Raw genomic sequence first — 19,012 nt, 5'->3', positions numbered from 1 at the left:
TTTGTATAGTGCTACATGTTTGCCTCCAATTTTCAGTATGTTTATTTTCTTTAAATGCGTGCACTCTTATTTTGTGTGGTTTCCACCACATGTTAGACATTTTGTTTCGTTTTAACAGTTGTCGAATGTGTGGCCAAAGCCTTGACATTTCTAGCATTGGAGGACTGGTGGACTTTCTTGGTATTGCTCTACTCTATGTTTCGAACATCCTAGGGTCAACTATTTTTTTAACAAGGTTGTCTCATGGTTATCTTAGTTATTGATATTTAACAAAATTTGGTTTATTCCCCTGATTAATAAGTTCTATTTAGTTGTCAGTAACACCAGGGTTAATACCACAAACAACTGCGGAGTTATTTTTGGACGCATTTGTTTTAGGTTTTAGAAGAGAATTTGTAGACTCTGGGTTTCCTGGTGTTATTTCAATGTTTCTAGGTTCTGATTGGGGATATTAAGGTGTTGGGTCTGGCTTTCCTGAAAAGTTTGGCAAAGACAAACAGGGTTTTGGGAAGCTTCAACTGAGACTCCGGAGGATTTTATTTCTTATCCTGGTTTGGTTTTGGAGCTTTTTTTAGACAAAGAGTGACTCCGTCGAAGCAGGCTGTAAAAAACCCCTCTTAGTAGCACTAATTCTATCTAGGGTTTTATATGGTGCAGCCACACTGACTTTGAAGTCGGGTGATTTGAAGAAGTATTACATTCTGGGAAGGTCAATCTGTGGTGCGTTGCTTAACATCAGATGGCAAAACCATGTTTCAAACGGCTGCATGAGATGATTGGCGGTCGGTTGTGTTTCTCATCCAACGAAATCATTCGTAGGAAAACCATGTGGCTTGGACATGCGGCAAGACAGGGTGGCTTTGCACGTGCTGCGATTGGTGGTCTTCCTGCCGGTACTCGTCGCGGTCCTGGCAGACCTCGTCTTCGATGGGTCGACAATATTATTTCATGGTCAGGACTGTCTTCTGCCAAACTCGTCGATGCTGGCATACGACATGCTAAAATCAAACCAATGACAATTGTACATCACCATTATAACTTGCGTAGAAGAGGGCTTTCGACGGGTTCTTTCCTATAAAGAAACATGATTATGAGCTTCCAATCTGACAAAAAATAGCTTGTCGTAACGTTTTGAAGAAAAAAAAAACAGACTCAAAAGAGTGATCCTACAAACGATAGGTTTAACATTTGAAACCGCTTTATTTTGTGCCCTTTGGATTTTACCAAATGCAACATAAATAAAGTGCACTGAAACAACACAAATATGTAAAAACTGTCACCAATTCGTGGGAGAACACTAAAGAGGAAGGTTGACGTGCTCTATGATACTACACTATGTCAATCAATGGGAACCGTCAATCAACAATCACCAGAGATCACCACCAATAACTGGCCATCATTCCCAATAACTCTACTTGTCCGTTTTACTTGAAATAAATCCGTGCACATAGTGATGTATTTTCATATAGTGATAGAAGAGGGATGAAATTACATTGATTCAATTTTCACTTTTTATATGCTAGCAATAAAGCTTTATACAAGTCGCAAACTGCAGGGAAATCTTCAAAACAGTTTATTGTATTCAAAATATTCAATAATTAGGAAATTCAAATGAAATTGGTCTCGTTAAGCTGTGGATTTTTACTGCCACAATAACACTCCTTAAAAATTACTATTAGTTAGCGTATTGTTCCAAAGATTCAGTGACAAGTGAAGATGAGAGCTTCTCAAGTAGTCTTCACCTATACAAGCGAGCAGTCAAGTAAAGAACACATGACAATCTGGAGGAACAATGTCCAAAGAAGCGTTTGAATTTGAGATCTATATGAATAACAAATTTAATATGCTCCTTTTGAAGGAGGGTGAGAAGCTGGAGAGTAAATACCTATGATGGATGCCTTAAAATCTGGGGAGAATCTACAGACAGAATTTTTTTTATAAGAGACTTTATCAAGAGCTTAGCAGAGTAAAAAATTCAAACTTTTAGATGACATGATTTAGCCACTCGTTAGTTGGAAGGTTTGGCCGCGTGCCCTCCTCCAACCCCCTCGAAGCAAAAGATAAAGAAGCAAAAAGCGAGAGGCATATATAATGTACAACTTGTTACCAGATAGTCAAAAAGTTTAGCAATTCTTTGCTACCTTTACACATTTAATGTAACATCACACACAAGATCTTCAAAATTGCTATTGCATTTAATTTCCTACAACATTTAGGCTACTAATTTGATAAGCTTTATTCCTGGATTGACTGGCACAGTGTTATAACAAGGCAACTAATGAAATCAAATCAAAATTTTGTAGAAGAACAAAACGTTATTTTCTGGAGATTTTGGAATCATTGACAGCACACTTTGGGTACAAAAAGTTTGAACTTCAAACGAACATGAAATTATCATGAAGGAAATAAAATAAAAAATCAGTGGGAGTCATACATCATTCTCCTATTGTACATGATGAAAATGCATTTACCATTGATATATTCTAGTACTGCTTCTGTCAGTACAGAATTACATCAAACAGCATGAAGAAATGTCATGTTATTGAGTGGATCTCAAATGACAACCAGCATATTCAAAAACTGCTGATCGAGTTCCCTGAGCTATGACGTACGCACCTTACTTGCTCTGTGTTTAGGGAAACATTACTTGCGTCGCTTAACCATACCAGCTAAGTGAATTGAAACAAAGAGGAACATACTACTATATCATTGGAAACGTTTTCTATCGCTTTGAAAAGGAAGAACAATATGGGAACGCAGATTCCATTACGTTTGTTTCTGCTGTCCAGTTGCATCTGTTTGTTACCGTTTGGGTTAGGTAATTACTCCTGATTTTGCTTTAATTTTATAACTTATAATTTTTTCCTTGTCACGATCATGTTTCCTCTTTAAACGCTTTTCCTAAATAAGGCACCCGCACGGCCCCACAGGTTAGTGGTCAATAAATTTTTCGACGTATTGGTTATAATATTAATAATAAAGAAATGTCCACATGTGAGAGATATCAAGCCTTTGTAATACGTTATATTGAAAAAGTTATCTATTTTTCTCAACAGTATACAATCAGTTTCTTTCAGGATAGAATGACACCGAAGATACAATAAATTAATAGTTTTCAAGATAAAAATTTGATTTTATTTAATGTTGTTTTTAGGCAGTATAGGCGACCTAAGGCGCATAACGCCATATGTGTTTGGGTCCGTTTATTTAAAGTATAATATAGGAAAAATTATAACATATTTTACAAGTATATGCTTTGTCAATCATTTGCTGAGTGTTTAGAATTACATAGAACGTTAGATTTATTTATGTAATGATTATACCCAAAGGTGTCAATATTGTTATTTTTACAAGGTCTGCAATGTCCGACGGTCACGGTGGCTCCATTTCGTTGTGACGAAAATATCACTGTTCCACAAATGTTCCTATGTGACGGCACGGCCGACTGTGTTAACGGCAAAGACGAAGAAAATTGTGGTAAGATATTTAAAACTTATAAACAAGATACAACACTTCCAATACAGTGAATTATTAAACATACAACCAAACAATCGCAATAGAGAAGTTAAGTACGGTTACAGAGACTTGTGAACGTATTCTGGCTAAAAAGACCGAGGTTCCAGTCAATACCATAGGTAGATGCATCTCTCTAGAATTTGTTGATTCTTTCCTTAATCCCCTACTGCATAACATCGCTAGCCCTTTTACAGGATACGACACATGTCTAAGAGTTATCAATAATCTCACTACCGGCGTCCCAAGTGAAGTTCTGTTGGTTTCTATAGTTGTTACATCTATTTTACACCAAAATCCCTCTCGCCAACGGGGTAAACGCTTGTGAGAACATTGTACTTATACATTACTTTTATATTTTACTTTGTAATAATATCTCAAAGATGATCCATACTCTCTTTAGTATGATAACGACCCTTATTCCTGCATTGCGTCAACCCCATCTTCTCAAGCGGCTACTGGTATTCTTCACACTTTTCATCTCTCTATCTGTCCCGCAAAGGTGATATCGGTTGTTAAGTTGTCAAGTGTGTAAGTATATCACTCTTGGAGCCAAAATAAATATCCGCAATGTTAAATTTCCGAAACCCCGCCACAGTGATTGTGAAAATGCCACATTCATATCTCACTGTAACGTGTGTGATTATGGCATACATGTTGTTGAATCAGACTCCAGACTTCGCTTACGTTTCAATAACCATAAAAAATACACCTAAAAGAGGTCCCCTTGCAGTTTTAATTTTCAGAACCACTCTCTTGATCTGTTCAATAACCTAAAACTCACTTTGGTATAGCAAGCCTTTTCTTAATATGTAGAAATGTAAACAGCTCGAGCCCAATAGAATTCTTAAGACTAATTCACATTTGGTAGACCTTAACAGGAGCATGTGTCTATATATTTAACCAGTACAATTGTACAAGTTTCTTTAAACGTAATTAGGTTCTTTGTTACTTGTGTATGATTGTTTAGTTTATATTTCATTGGTTTCACACCGTTATTCCTTGTATAATTTCTTGTTCATTTGTTTTTGCTCATTTCATGTTTCGGCTGTGGAAAGTTGACAAATTACACGATGTATCGGAAGGACGAAAAGGCTCGCTCTTTTGCATTTTTGGTTAAATTTGAAGAAGAAAAAATGACCATAAAATACTAAAAAAAATCAGCTGGCTACGTAGAACTTCCTTAACTATTTCGTGTAGTTTATTAACTTGCGTATCTACTGTCGAAAATGCGGTGATTAATTGACGCCAATTTTGGAATAAATAAATAAATAAATTTGAGTTATAGTTTTATGCGTCTCGTGTGTAAACAGAATATCCAACTTAACATACCCTACTATATAAAAGCAAGCGCAAGGAACGAACGTACCAGCTGCTCCTTAACATGCAGCCAGAAAATAATTTCCTATTTGTTGCTTTTAAATGTGATTAAGGTTGTGAAATTGACTTTATTTCATCATGATTGCAGGATCAACTGTACCGATAACAGATCAGATAACCGACGAAAACAGTTCAATCCAACCGGAGTATAGCAGTTTACCAGGTATGACAGGTAGTGGGGAACCAGGTCACAAACACCGAGGGGCAGTGGGACATGTGTATATGACCACCCAAAAAACATTAGGTTACCTCAAAAAATTGAGCAAATGCTTCTAAATTGAATTTTATCTGATGGTACGGTTGGGCATGATGTTCAAGTAAAGAAAAAGGGTCAATGTGAATGTTGAACGAGAAACGCGATGTTAAAGAATTAAAATGCGATAGTTCGATACTCGTTTGAACATAGAGAATAATCTAAGTGTTTTAGAGTGAATAATTTTCACAAGAGGGGCGGGATGGGGGCGGGGACCTAAATTCCTCAGGCTGATAGGTACGTGCATGAAATGGTAGCGCCAGAAGTGATTCCGAGGTTTAATAAAGAGGGGTGTAGCCCCGGGTGGTTAAAGCCGACTTCCATCATTTAAGGGGATATCGGGTCCCTAGTTGCCCCCAAAAAGAATACACTTGGGATGGTATATTCTGAGGCGTGTTTATGTCATAAATTAAGTCGACCAAAGTGAAAAGTAGAGATAATTAGAGTCAGAGGTCAGAAATAAGATTATTCATTTTAATTCTGAACTTTCTTCCTGATACAATTGTCATGGTTTCAAAATCCAAACTTGACACCTGATATTTGTAGACTCTGCTTCTGTACTTAACAGAACAGTTCAGATGTACATTTATTTCTTTTCTTTTTTTCTTCTTTTATCCCCTATTAAATAACATCACTAGCCTTTTCGCAGGATACGACACATGTCTAAGAGTTATCAATAGTCTCACTACCGGCGTCCCAAGTGAAGTTCTATTGCTCTCTTTAGCTGTTACATCTTTTTACACCAAAATCCCTCTCGCCAACGGCGTACTCGCTTGTGAGGACATTGTACTTAAACATTCCTTTGATATTTTACTTTGTAATAATATCTCAAAGATGATCCATACTCTCTTTAGTATGATAACGACCCTTACTCCTGCATTGCGTTAACCCCATCTTCTCAAGCGGCTGCTGATATTATTCACACTTTTCGTCTCTCTCTCTCTATCCCGCAAAGGTGATATCGGTTGTTAAGTTGTCAAGTGTGTAAGCATATCACGGTTGGAGCCAAAATAAATATCCGCAATGTTAAATTTCCCGGAACGCCACCATAGTGATTGTGAAAATGTCAAGGGTACGTCGGGGCCCTAGTTGCCGCACAAAAGAATACACTTGGGATGGCATATTCTGAGGCATGTTTATGTAATAAATTAGGTCGACCAAAATAAAAAGTAGAGATAATTAGAGTCAGAGGTATGGAATGAGATTACATTTAATTGTCAACTTTATTCCTGATACATTCAAACGTTGTGCAAGTAAGAGTGGTCAATAAGAAGATTACAGCAGAAAGACCAGTTGTAAGTCCTATTGCATGCTCCTATAGCAAATATAATTACTAGTATGATTCTTTTGTTTTTGAAATTTAATTGCCAAAAATATTGTTTAAATATGTGTAGTGCTATTAATGTATAGCATGGATGCGTAAAATAAGGATAATGAATTTGTACATTGACATCACGACCTTTGGTAGGTCATGTTTACTATGTAATTCAGATGTGACAACTGTGTCGTTTATATATTTTGTGACTCAATTATTTACGACCAGGAAAACAATGTTGAGCATATTTTGATAAACGTCCATGCAGTATTTAATAACAATAGTCATCTATGTTTGGATTAAATGTCGAATTAAATAATTGTCATGTTCTTGTATAAAAGACATTGTTATCAAAACAGAGACGTCAATCGAGTCCAAGTGTCATTGGTTTCAAAATCCAAACTTGACACCTGATATTTGTTGACACTGCTAGTGTACTTAAAAGAACAGTTCAGATGTAAATTTTTCTTGTCTGTAGAAGATAAATGAATTTACCACATATACCTTCAAATGGGTTAATAGGAGCGGATCAACAGTCAACATCACACAGACTCATATTCTTGCGGTAGGACTCGTTAACTTTACGTTAATGATGTTCTCACGTTTCAGTCGTAACTGGTACTGCATCTATAACGCAAATGAAAACCAGCATTTTTCAAAAACGTCTTATCGGTTTACTGGTGTCGTATACCACAGTTAATTGCTCGAGTGACTTGCACAATAGACTGGTCACATAACAAGGCCGCTGGAGCATTAATATAAGTTTTCAACTGACATGTCCTATCAACCATATGATAACTGGCTATCATGGTATATTCAACGTTTGCCACCATGACAGCTGGGATTTTGAGTTAGAAGAGCTCAAAGGTTGGCATTGTGCTCCTCAACCCATCTGCTAGCTCTCGCTGCGGAATCTTCTTCAATCCTTCATATAATTTAAACTACCAGTAGTTAATGTCATCCTCTTCAACATCCAAGCATGAAAAAAGAAATGACAACAAAGTCACTACAGTCAGTTTATTAAGGACCACTTTAAAGGAAGAAAAAAATTGGAAAGGATGCAATTACGTGTATTGCTGCTGTTCTGTTGCGTCTGCGTACTTGTGGGTAGGGTTATATATATATATATATTTATATGTATATGCATATTTATGCATATTTATGCGTATTTGTTATCGAGGTTTACCGCAACAGAAGTTGGTCGCAGAAGTAGACACTTAGTAAGGGATTCTGGAGGGAATGAATAGAAATCTAAGGTTGAGGGTTGACGAAATGCTAGCATGGGGGTACCTATTTATAAACACACTCAAGCCAGTTGTGTGACGACGTGTAGTTGCTAATATTACTACATACGTGCACATATTTGACAGAACACGAGAAAGTTTGATTTTGCTTAATAGCTTAACAGTATAAATGAAAATGTGGATCGTTGTCACAAAAGCAAAGAGCCAACGACATATCATAATTAAATTGAATAAAATGAAACTCTTAAGAAACAATAACCCGAAGATGCTTACTGAAAACTGTTGGTTATTGAGATTTGTAACAATTTCCTTAAATTAGAAACGAAACTATAACCGGTCAACTTAATCTTTCCCATTGCTATTTTTATGGATTCAATTCAATTAAGCAAATTTTCTTGCTGACAAAAGAATTAGTGTTCTTGCAGAGTGGCAAAGCTCGGTGCTGGCTGACTGTTAAAGCGCTCTTGGAGTTTCACTACCGATATGTTTCATCATTGTTACAAGCAGATAAATGCCCAGAGGAAGATGTTTCCCTTCTTGGAGTTCCGCTGACGTTTCCAAAAGGGAACGAAGGAAATACTATCAAATCTTCCGAGACCTGTGAAGATAAAAAAACAAAAAGTAAGCACACTTTTAATTATTCATCTATCATTTATGTTTTATAAAAGTAGTGCTTTAGTTTAATATTAGTCAGATCGTACGTTCCCTTAATTCGCCAGAAATAAACCAAGCTTATTCAATCAGATCGATATACCATGAATTCTAGCAGACGAAGGTGATTAATCCCAGAGTTACCTGCAAAAAAGCCTTTTATAAACATGACGTAACTACGTATTTGAGCATATCAGAACTACAAACTGACACATATAATATATGAGAGCATGTGGGGAAAATTATGTAACAATCTGTTCAATTTACGGGTGAGAATTTATTGACCCTAAGAGGAATTAAAGGAATTAAATATGTAATAAATTATTACGAGGCAATCGTCACATTTGGTATGATTGTTGACAAGTCAAACCAGTGCGATAACACATTTAAATCAGGCTAAAGCAAATGTACTTTATCCTGAGCAATATAAGTTTCTATCATATTTTTGGATGTATGTTTTTCACGTTTATCTGAAAAAGTGCAAGTAGAGAATTACTGGATGTATATACGTTTTACACAGTTGACTTACCAAAGGCCGAACGATTTTGTGGGAAAGAAGGGTGGGATACACCGAAACTGATCAAATGTTTTTCAACAGAGGGTGCCAAAGAGGAAGTTACTAGACTAGCAAACGTAAGTATTGTGACATATTAATAATATGACAAAAGAAGCATTACAGTAATCCCTTCTTCCTTTTTGTACTTTCAATTTGCTCCAATTGAATCAATAAGTTACGGAGAAGCATGAGACAGTGTGTGGTATAATCAAACAATATACTTATAGCCGGATTAGTTCTAGGTTCCCGGTTCAAATCCTCCTCGGTAAATGGGCTTGGCTTTGTGCTTTCAATAATCTCCGTCAGCATTTGACAAAGTGGACGGATGCTGAAGTATACTCTCGCCCGTCTGATACCTGGGATTTAAATTGTCGGTCCAGAGCAAGAATGGGTGAGGCAAGTACCACACTGTTTCGTATTTCCTTGAGACTCATCGAAAAGGCGTGTTATAAGCCAGTTTTCATCCACGGTCATTACATGAATAGGGTTACAAATGAACTTCTTTTGACTTTCAAACCCTTTGCAAATACTACTAGACTAAAGGAATTTTCTGTTCATGTGAGACTCAACAGGTAACATATCAATCTTATTTGGTCATGTATTCGACTAGGCATCATCGAGACACCAAATTGGTAAAGCGATTAACATTTATTTTGATTTGATCCTGTTTTCTTCGTTCTTCTGCCAATTGCTATAATAGTATCCGTTAGCAAAATAGTAACATTTCTATACATTTTTTAACAAATATTTAGCCGGCAATAATGATATAGCAATTATCAATCTTTCTGATTTAAAGCAACCATTCAGATCTAATTAGAGTGGCGATTTTTAAACTCGAACGACAGGCACTATTATGGTATACCGTTTATAGACGTTTCATTGGTGTTATTAACAGTAATGTCGCCAATGGGTGGCACGTGCCCGACCAAAATAAAATCGTGCCCCCCCCAAGTGTCCCCCAGAAACAATTTGTGGTGTTCAAATAATACTCGAACAGAAACCTTATCTGTCTCAATTAAAAACATGAATATCGGACAGATTAAGCCCGGAAATTATTGAACATAAAGTTACTTCAAGTTGCACAAAATATAGAACCAGATTGCATCTGAGGACTCTTACTTCATCAAAACTTTCTCAAAGAGGGGTGGCATACCCCCTCTCATTAGCCCCCCAGAAGAGCATTAACAAATATCATTTTGCCCGCCTAATGAAGTGCTATGCACCCAAGATTGAAATGTTTAGCAACGCCACTGGTTATTAACCCCCTCCCCCACCTCCTCGTCATGCAATGGTGATGTTAATGAATTCGTACGACATAGAACCAATCAAAATCTGAAGTGACATCTTGCCAAGAAATAACTATGTTAAGAAATATCCTATAAGGGACACATTGTATTTAAAGATCACCAGAATTGGCCACATATGTACTTTCAGGTTGACTGCACTGTGTATCTATGACCACCAACTCCAGCTTTTGCAGTTAAGCGTTACAAAAGAAAAACATAAATAGTCGTTTTTGTTCTCTTTTTCACTTAGACTGACATAACGAAAGAAAACGAGGTACAAATAGCTGCGGAAATAGCCCAGGTAGCAATCCAAGCTGTCGAGCTTCAAAAAGAGGACATTAACATTCTGATTGATGCTTATGAAGCCATCACTAATGAAAATAGTTCTTCACCAGACGTTAGTTCAAGCTTTTTCTCAATTGAAATGCACGGTCAATATATCTATATATATATATAAACATATTGGTGTCTATTTTGTGTGCGCAAAATGCTTTATTACGATGGACAGAGCGAAGTAAACATGAGAGTTAGGTAAGACTAGTGGATCACATGTAGTTGTTACTTTGGGTTTCACACGTTGAACGTTCACAAGACAACTCTCTGTTGTCTGATGATCGCTCAACGCGTGACACACGTTATAGTAACAACTACTAGTGATCCACTAGTCTCAACTAATTCTCATAATTCTCATCGACAGGGATGAAAAATAATATTTAAGACACGTACTTTGGGAACAGTGTGCATTGTAGTCCTTCAAAATGTTTTTATACTAATAGCTTACTTTACATTTAACCACAATTCAATTTAATACAACATTATAACATTTTAAACTTCTTAACACTTAATAACTTTATATGTGTTTACTGCACATACGTTGTTATTTATGAAACCGTATCCAAGATTGTTTTCTTAAGATAAAGTGGTAATTGATCCATATTTGGCTTTAATAGGTTACAAGTTCTGTTGTGGCAACTGCCAGCGAACTTATGAACTTACAGCAGCCATCTGGAAGAATTATTGCCTCGTTGGAACTGCAAATATCACACGTTCAGAAAAATGGGACAAACTATTCGGAAATCGAAGACAATGTAGTAGTGAAAGCACTTATATTTAATCCAAGCATAAAGAAGGGGTTAACACTGGTGAAGACGCATGCCAATGATACTGACACCTATAGCGGTGAAAATGAGACGCGGCTTGATGACACTGAAACGTCAATTTACCTTCCACCAGAGGTTATCGAAGAGGCTAGGAAATGTAAGAATTACTCAAGTTGTGATGAGTCCATTTTCATATTGTGATGCTTTTTTTAAATTTTAATATCTGCATATTTACACATAGACCACAGGAATGTTGTGGTATAGTGCATAATAAGTATAATAAGTTTAAAATGATGACTTTTGGGCAGAAAAAAAAAGAAATATAGAAAGGAGCGCTAGTCGTGTTTGTAGTACAATTATGGTTTTCAAGATATTTACATTGAAAATATGTTAATTTTTTGACAATGTTCATCCAAGGCTAAATTGATGTTGACATTGATATCGGGCGTTCTCCATTACTTGGCTGGGATGAATTAATCACCCTTAACATGCGCGGCAAAACATCAATACATTTAAATATAATTGCCAACATCCATGTTTTATAAATTTAATTATTGTATACGACACACTTTCCAGACTTTTCCAGACTTCACAGTTTGTTTCATCAAGTAACATGACAAATATTATAGTCGGTTGATTTAGACAGTAGCTTTAGAAATGTGAGTTCCTTTTCTTCTTCCTTTTACAGATAAGACGAATAACAGAGGAATTCCGATAAGCTTTGTAATATATAAAAATGCAAGCCTTTTTGGGACAGATACAGGCATGAATTTGATGGAAGAAATTGCCAAGATGTCCAGCCACATCATCTCTAGTGAAGTCATTTCAGTTAATGTTGATGGAGGACCAATGGAAAACCTAACGCCGCCTGTTATATTACGGTTCTTCCTTCCCGAGGTACTTACTTAGGTTAAACTGTTATCTTGGTTAAAGTTGCGTACCATCTTGCATCTTGATGACATTGATATCGGGCCCTCCACAGCTCTCCTCCCCTCCTTTTTTCTCCACACCTTTCTGCCTTTGTCCCACTCCAGTTTATTCCATACCCTGTTCCTTTAATCCTCTCTTTGTCCCTCTACTGTTTATCTCCTACCTCTCCTCTTTCCCTGTTGCTTTCTTCTCACCATCCATTGTCTACTTATAATCCCCTTTCATCTATCTCATTGTGTTCACCGTGCTCATTAACCTGTCTGTTTTAGGTGCGTGTTTTTGTCCCTTCTGTTACTTTACTTGTCAATTAGCCTCTGAAGAAGATCCTGCTAGGATCGAAACGTCAGGCCAACTTACTTATACACATTCTATTACACAGGCTCTCTAGTGGATAAGCAGTTTGCTAACAGTTTTATTTTATTTTGATGTCATGTTCTTAATACTACTAGCGCAAGCATAACGTTACAAATAGGCATGTCATAATGGAGATTGTCTGGGAGTATTGGAAATAAAGTTGACCAATTACTTTATTACGTGTAAGTTAAGTAAATGAACAGTTAAGTGCACATTTCATTATCTTTTCTATGGGCAACTACACATATCACATCACATATTCACGTGAGTTTCATGAGCCACGTGTCTATAGCCACGAAATGTTAGTTGGAGTGGCACCAATAATGTAAAGAGGTGCACCGATATTTCCAGAATCGGCACAGTATTGGTGTTCTGTAGCTGGTACACATGATAGTAGCTCCAATTGGGATGAGGCACTGTCCCTATGTACCTTGGCCTTGTTACTTGCTTGAAGAGCTAGCGACTAATATTCGTGGTATGCGGTATATCTGTTTAGGTATTGTCCTTACTGGTCGTTATTTTCAATGCATGTACATTAACAATGCATGTACACTTACAATGTTTGCAGCTATCCTAGTCTGTAAATGTTAAGAATTACCATAACCTAAAAATAACTTCATACACATATAGTACACACCAAAAGCCCTTTTATTGGAATAAAAAACAAACAACAAATCTGTTCTATTATTTGTCCTTCCCAGAAAGACAAGGTTTGCGATCAACCTTTGTGCGTATATTATGTTCCCAATGGCACCGACAACGGCATATGGTCAACTGACGGATGTTTAACGTCAACAGAAAAGAATTTAACCGTATGCAAATGTGATCACCTATCCAGCTTTACTGTTTTAATGGTCAGTTCATTGTTCAAGAAAACGATATCATGTAAACGCATATATATATATATATATATATATATATATATATATATATATATATATATATATGTATATATATATATATATATATATATATATATATATATATATATATATATATATATATATATATATAATAAAGTAGTCAAAGCAAAATTAGGAAACAAAGCTATAAAAATATTACAACACCGAGTTAATTGGGTTTGATTGTGAGTCATAGTCATGTCACGAATGTCACTTATATTCCACGCGTTTCTTTTACAGGGCGTACAACTTTCTCCAGGCTTAGATCATGTCATGAAACTTGTCACATGGATTGGATCTTCTTTGTCTATACTCGGTCTAACTATTTGCACATTATCATTTGTGCTAGTTAAGTAAGTTGAGGATTAAAAAAACACCTTCTGATATATCGATCACAAACTTATTATGTTCATATGACACCATATTATTAATCTATTTCTTTAGTCGTTCAACTTTTCTGACAATAATAAGTTTGCACACAAATTTAATAGTTGTTATTTGTATAAAATACCATTGAAGCAATGCCATAAAAACGTTACATAAAACACGCATTATATGAAATTTCGATCCAGCTGAAGGAATTTCAAACACTTTTTTCTCTTACAAATATATTAGGGCATTGCGAGTGAAGCAATCAGCACAGATCCACTTCAACCTCTGTATCAGCTTGATAGCCTTCTACGTGACATTTCTAGCTCTAGATTGGGCAACTCAAGACCCCAATCACTGCAAATGGATATCATCCGCCATACAATATTTCTGCTTAGTGGCAGTAAGCTGGATGACGGTAGAAGCAGTCAATATGTATTTCCTGTTTGTGAAATATGAACGAAGTAACATCCCGCATTTCCTTCCCGTTTCCCTTGCACTTGCTTACGGTATGTAGAAACTTACCTTGAGTGTTCAATTAGAAGGTCGTGCTATGATATACAAATAATGACTGGTTATGAGTGCAATAGTGCAAATATTTCATGAGTTTTGAAAGATGTAATTTGTTCCATTCAACGAGGCGCAGCCGAGTTGAATCGAACAAATTACATGTTTTAACGAATGTAATTGTAAATGTAATAGTAAGCTGGATGACGGTAGAAGCAGTCAATATGTATTTCCTGTTTGTGAAATATGAACGAAGTAACATCCCGCATTTCCTTCCCGTTTCCCTTGCACTTGCTTACGGTATGTTTTATCTTCTTGTTACCTATTGCCAGTGGTGTATATTTGTAAAATAACCCCTCTTGTTCCTATCTGTGTGTAGAAACTTACCTTGAGTGTTCATTTAGAAGGTCGTGCTATGATATACAAATAATGACTGGTTATGAGTGCAATAGTGCAAATATTTCATGAGTTTTGAAAGATGTAATTTGTTCCATTCAACGAGGCGCAGCCGAGTTGAATCGAACAAATTACATGTTTTAACGAATGAAATATTTGCACTATTGCACGAATGGAAACCATTCATTATTTGTTTTATACAACATATTAAATTAAGATTGGTAAAATGCACTCATGCAACATATTGTTTTGAAGAGACAGGTTTCTCTGCTCTCTTACCATTGAAAAAAGTGCTACCAAAAAAGTATAACCCATGGTTCTATTTCATAGAGTGAAATAGAGCGAATTTTGAATGCAATCAACAAGCAATTGACCAATCAAATGACCAGAATACAATTAGGTGTTGTATAATAGTGTATAACAATCCAGAGAACATTATAGAGTAAGATCACACATATAAAGTACACATTATACATTATACTAGTGGATATTTGACTCTGAATTTTCATTACTTAGGCTTCATGATGGTCTCAATTAAGTAGTGTTTTCCTTTATTGAACTTTACAAAAAGTAGAACATGTAAAATATTGTTAGGAACAAGTCAGTCTTCGTACAAGGTAAAGTTAATTAGTTTGTCATAAATGAAATTCACAATACTGAAAGAACCCGAAGAGATTTTGACCTAGCTTAGAACGTGTACACCTCGTACAACTAGGAGGAAAATCTATACTGCCAAACTGGCAAACCTGTCAAGCTGAGATATCGTTGTACATTAGTAAGCCGTTTGATATTTATGAAAACTTGTTCTACCCTTGAAGTTATTCATGCAAAAGAGCACTACTATATTTTGTTTTATTTAAGTCACTGCCAACTCACCTGTCTCATATACATATACACTCCGATCTACTCTACCCTAATAACTGGTAACATTATCCAGTATCCTTCCGATTCTTCCATTCAGATTTTGTTTTATATAATTCAACAGGTCTCCCCTTGGCGCCTGTGCTTACCGTATTCTGTCTCAACAAACCATGTGCATACTACAGGTAAGTTTTCAACTGTATGCAAGAAGATTAAGTTAAATCGTATTAAACAAAATGTGCGAAGAATGATGCTGTTCGTTGTCTGTCATCACAGTCGATAGTGTCTTTCAATTGAGAGACCTGTAAAGGAATAGGGTCACATTGACGAGACCCAGACCCTACGACTGTCTTTTGAAAGCCTTATTAAAGTTCATTATTGGTTCTTAACATAAATCATCATGTAATAGTATTGATGGCAGCGAGTTAATCATCTAATTTAAAGCTATATAATGCACGTACCGGACTACCTCGTAATCATCAACCCTACGGTCGATAACTACTTCTCATTTATTTTTTAGATACAGTTGCTTTTTGCCGAACGAATATTTCCTCTACCTTGGATTCCTTTTGTGGCTTTTTCTTTTGGTCACAGCCAACGTCGTAATATTCATCATGGTCATTCGAAATGTGGTCTTTCGGCCAATTCTGTCAACGAATGCTCAACTTCATAAGAGAAGAGAGATACTGCTTCGAATACAACAGTTCGCCCTGTTCTGGATACTTCTCGGGCTCTCTTGGACTTTCGGTTTCCTTTCCATTTTACCGAACTTCCAAATGCAACTCTTTGAAATACTTTTTTGCTTACTTACTTCTCTTCAAGGATTTGTTCTCTTCATTTTCATTTGTCTGAAGAACCCAGAAGTAAGACAAATCTTTTCAAAGTGCATAATGACAAATTGTTTGCAATCGGGCGTAACAAGCAATGAGACTAACTCGTCATCTCTGCCACTAAATAGGATAGATGGAAGAAATAAAGTCTAGAATATACTTAGACAATGTAAACGAATGACATGAAAAATAAGATTTGTTATACACTGGTACTCGAACAGTATTCCACCTACGTATGAAATGTCGTTTTCTTGACAGGTCCTGTCCACCAAAACTTGCCAAAGTCATGCATATATAACACTAAAACTACGATTCGCAAACTATGGTTGCATGAAAGATTATAATTGCAAATATCGGGAAATTAATCTAAACTTTCTCACAAGTTGCCGAGTTTGATGGTTGGGGTCTGGTTGGTGGTGGTAGTAGTTTTGTCTCATGGAAGATCCCGGGTCGCGGGCCTAAACTAGACCGCTAATCTAGGAAAGGATTATTTCACGTTAAAGAAGTACTGGAACGTTACACAATTTAAAACAAACAAGGAAAACAGATAATGACTCTTTTAGTTTCCCAAAATGAACGGTAGAGATAGTCATCCGTATTGCGCCACGGTTTTTTTCAACAGTTAGATGAACTCATTAGTAGCCATAAAGTTCTTTTGAGACGAAGCGCGTTCTTTTATAGGAATATTCATTCATATGCAGTCAGTGGCGTGCATATGATTTCCAAGGTGGGGGCCAAATTCTATATTCACCTACTGATTAATGTAGGGACATGGACATTAATGAAAAGGGACAGAAGTGGATCAAGAATTTCATAAAGAAGGAGATGTAGCCCTAAGTTTGTTGAAAACGAAACCTTAAAGGTAGACGTCCAAAAGCTCATTCTGAGAATATTTAGAGTAAAACGTAGGTCTATAATTAGGTCTAAACACAACGTGCTTATTTTTTTGGATGTTATCAGCATTGCTAACTGTTGCACAAGAAAGGAAGAACTTCTGTTAGATGCACAGCGAGTATCTCGCTCTTGACAACTTTAATGCTTATTTATTATGAATATGTTTAATCATAGTTACGGATTGTTGTTTTTCCATGTTGTATGTCATAAATATTTATGTAATTACTATTGACTTGATCTTCCCATTGACAGTACTGTTTATGCGGAAGTCTCATGAAGAACTGCAAAAAATTCTCTTTGTTATGTAAATAAGTCATTCAGTAGAGTTATTCTCTTAATGCAAAACGAAGATATGGCTACTTTACGAAGTCAATGCTTATTAAGTATGAATATGTTTAATCATAGTTATGAAGTGGCTTCTGTTTCGGCCTATTGTATGTCATAAATACTTATGATTTTTGCTTTGGGAGTTAGATATTGACTATGTTATTACTATTGATTTGATCGGCCTATTGATAGTATTGTTTATGAGGAAGTCTCATGGAGAACTGTAAATATTTCTCTTTGTTATGTAAATAAGTTATTCAGTAGATAATCCATTAATGCAAAGAGAAGATCTGGCTATTTGACGAAGTAAATTCTTATTTAGTATGAATATGTTTAATCATGGTTATGAAGTGGCTTCTGTTTCGGCACATTGTATGTCATAAATACTTATGATTTTTGCTTTGGGAGTTAGATATTGACTATGTTATTACTATTGATTTGATCGGCCTATTGATAGTATTGTTTATGAGGAAGTCTCATGGAGAACTGTAAATATTTCTCTTTGTTATGTAAATAAGTTATTCAGTAGATAATCCATTAATGCAAAGAGAAGATCTGGCTATTTGACGAAGTAAATTCTTATTTAGTATGAATATGTTTAATCATGGTTATGAAGTGGCTTCTGTTTCGGCACATTGTATGTCATAAATACTTATGATTTTTGCTTTGGGAGTTAGATATTGACTATGTTATTACTATTGATTTGATCGACCTATTGATAGTAATGATTAAAAGTAAAAAAAATAGTAGCATTCAGTTTGCATTTGATTCAAAGCAGAGATTTTGTCAGAATTTAGTTTTATTTGCACCAATCATTATTTCGAGCTGAAGAACGCGTCTTCGTTTTAATTGTGTAATCTGCTATCTTAATTAAAAAAAACAGTAAAATAGATTACACAAATGACGTTCACATTACGTCAAACCCTTTCTCGCAGACGATTGTAAGATTTGGCGAGTCATTGCAATAATATTATTCTGTTCTTTTTAAGTAGCAAAGCACACACACAAAACAAAGGCCAATTACTTCACCACATCAAACGTAATTTACCTGCCCCTTTCCTTCTTTATCATAAGTCGCAAAAAGGAATAAAAAAGAACCTGAGCACGAGGACCAAACAACTAAAACTACTGGTTGACTCTCAACCCCAGCCCCCTTGAGTCGACACTGTGACTGTGTGATAAATGCCAGATGTGTACCACGAGTCCCTTAGAAAAGTAACAGACATTACACATGATCCTTCTTCATAGGTCACGGAGCAAACTACTCATGACCCTAGCCAAAGAGGCCGAGAAGCGATTATCAAAATAAGCCATAGTCAGTAGTATACCTGTGGTGTGCTTATA

At 36.0% G+C, this 19,012-nt stretch overlaps 2 protein-coding genes across 2 annotated transcripts in view; both read left to right on the top strand.

Annotated features, from left to right (window-relative positions):
• Nucleotides 1–2,575: 2,575 nt before the first annotated feature.
• The window catches only part of LOC139969152 (adhesion G-protein coupled receptor G4-like), an 89,904-nt gene continuing 73,467 nt past the window's right edge, over nucleotides 2,576–19,012 (top strand). Inside the window, exons 1-3 of the mRNA XM_071973985.1 lie at nucleotides 2,576–2,818; nucleotides 3,355–3,477; nucleotides 4,982–5,056. Of these exons, the coding sequence (XP_071830086.1) occupies nucleotides 2,749–2,818; nucleotides 3,355–3,477; nucleotides 4,982–5,056 (268 nt within the window). The 5' untranslated portion in view covers nucleotides 2,576–2,748. The remainder of the gene's footprint in view (nucleotides 2,819–3,354; nucleotides 3,478–4,981; nucleotides 5,057–19,012) is intronic.
• LOC139969158 (adhesion G protein-coupled receptor E3-like) lies at nucleotides 8,028–18,445 on the top strand. The gene is made up of 10 exons (XM_071974002.1): nucleotides 8,028–8,326; nucleotides 8,877–8,989; nucleotides 10,449–10,595; nucleotides 11,149–11,455; nucleotides 11,987–12,195; nucleotides 13,284–13,436; nucleotides 13,725–13,837; nucleotides 14,100–14,660; nucleotides 15,742–15,802; nucleotides 16,138–18,445. The coding sequence occupies exons 4-8, from the start codon at nucleotides 11,185–11,187 to the stop codon at nucleotides 14,368–14,370; spliced, it is 1,017 nt and encodes a 338-aa protein (XP_071830103.1). The 5' UTR covers nucleotides 8,028–8,326; nucleotides 8,877–8,989; nucleotides 10,449–10,595; nucleotides 11,149–11,184; the 3' UTR covers nucleotides 14,371–14,660; nucleotides 15,742–15,802; nucleotides 16,138–18,445.

This window comes from Apostichopus japonicus, chromosome 6 (assembly GCF_037975245.1).
Source record: "Apostichopus japonicus isolate 1M-3 chromosome 6, ASM3797524v1, whole genome shotgun sequence".
Taxonomy (NCBI): Eukaryota; Metazoa; Echinodermata; class Holothuroidea; order Aspidochirotida; family Stichopodidae; genus Apostichopus; species Apostichopus japonicus.
Note: the sequence above shows the minus strand (reverse complement) of the source record. Positions and strands in the feature narration are given on the sequence as shown.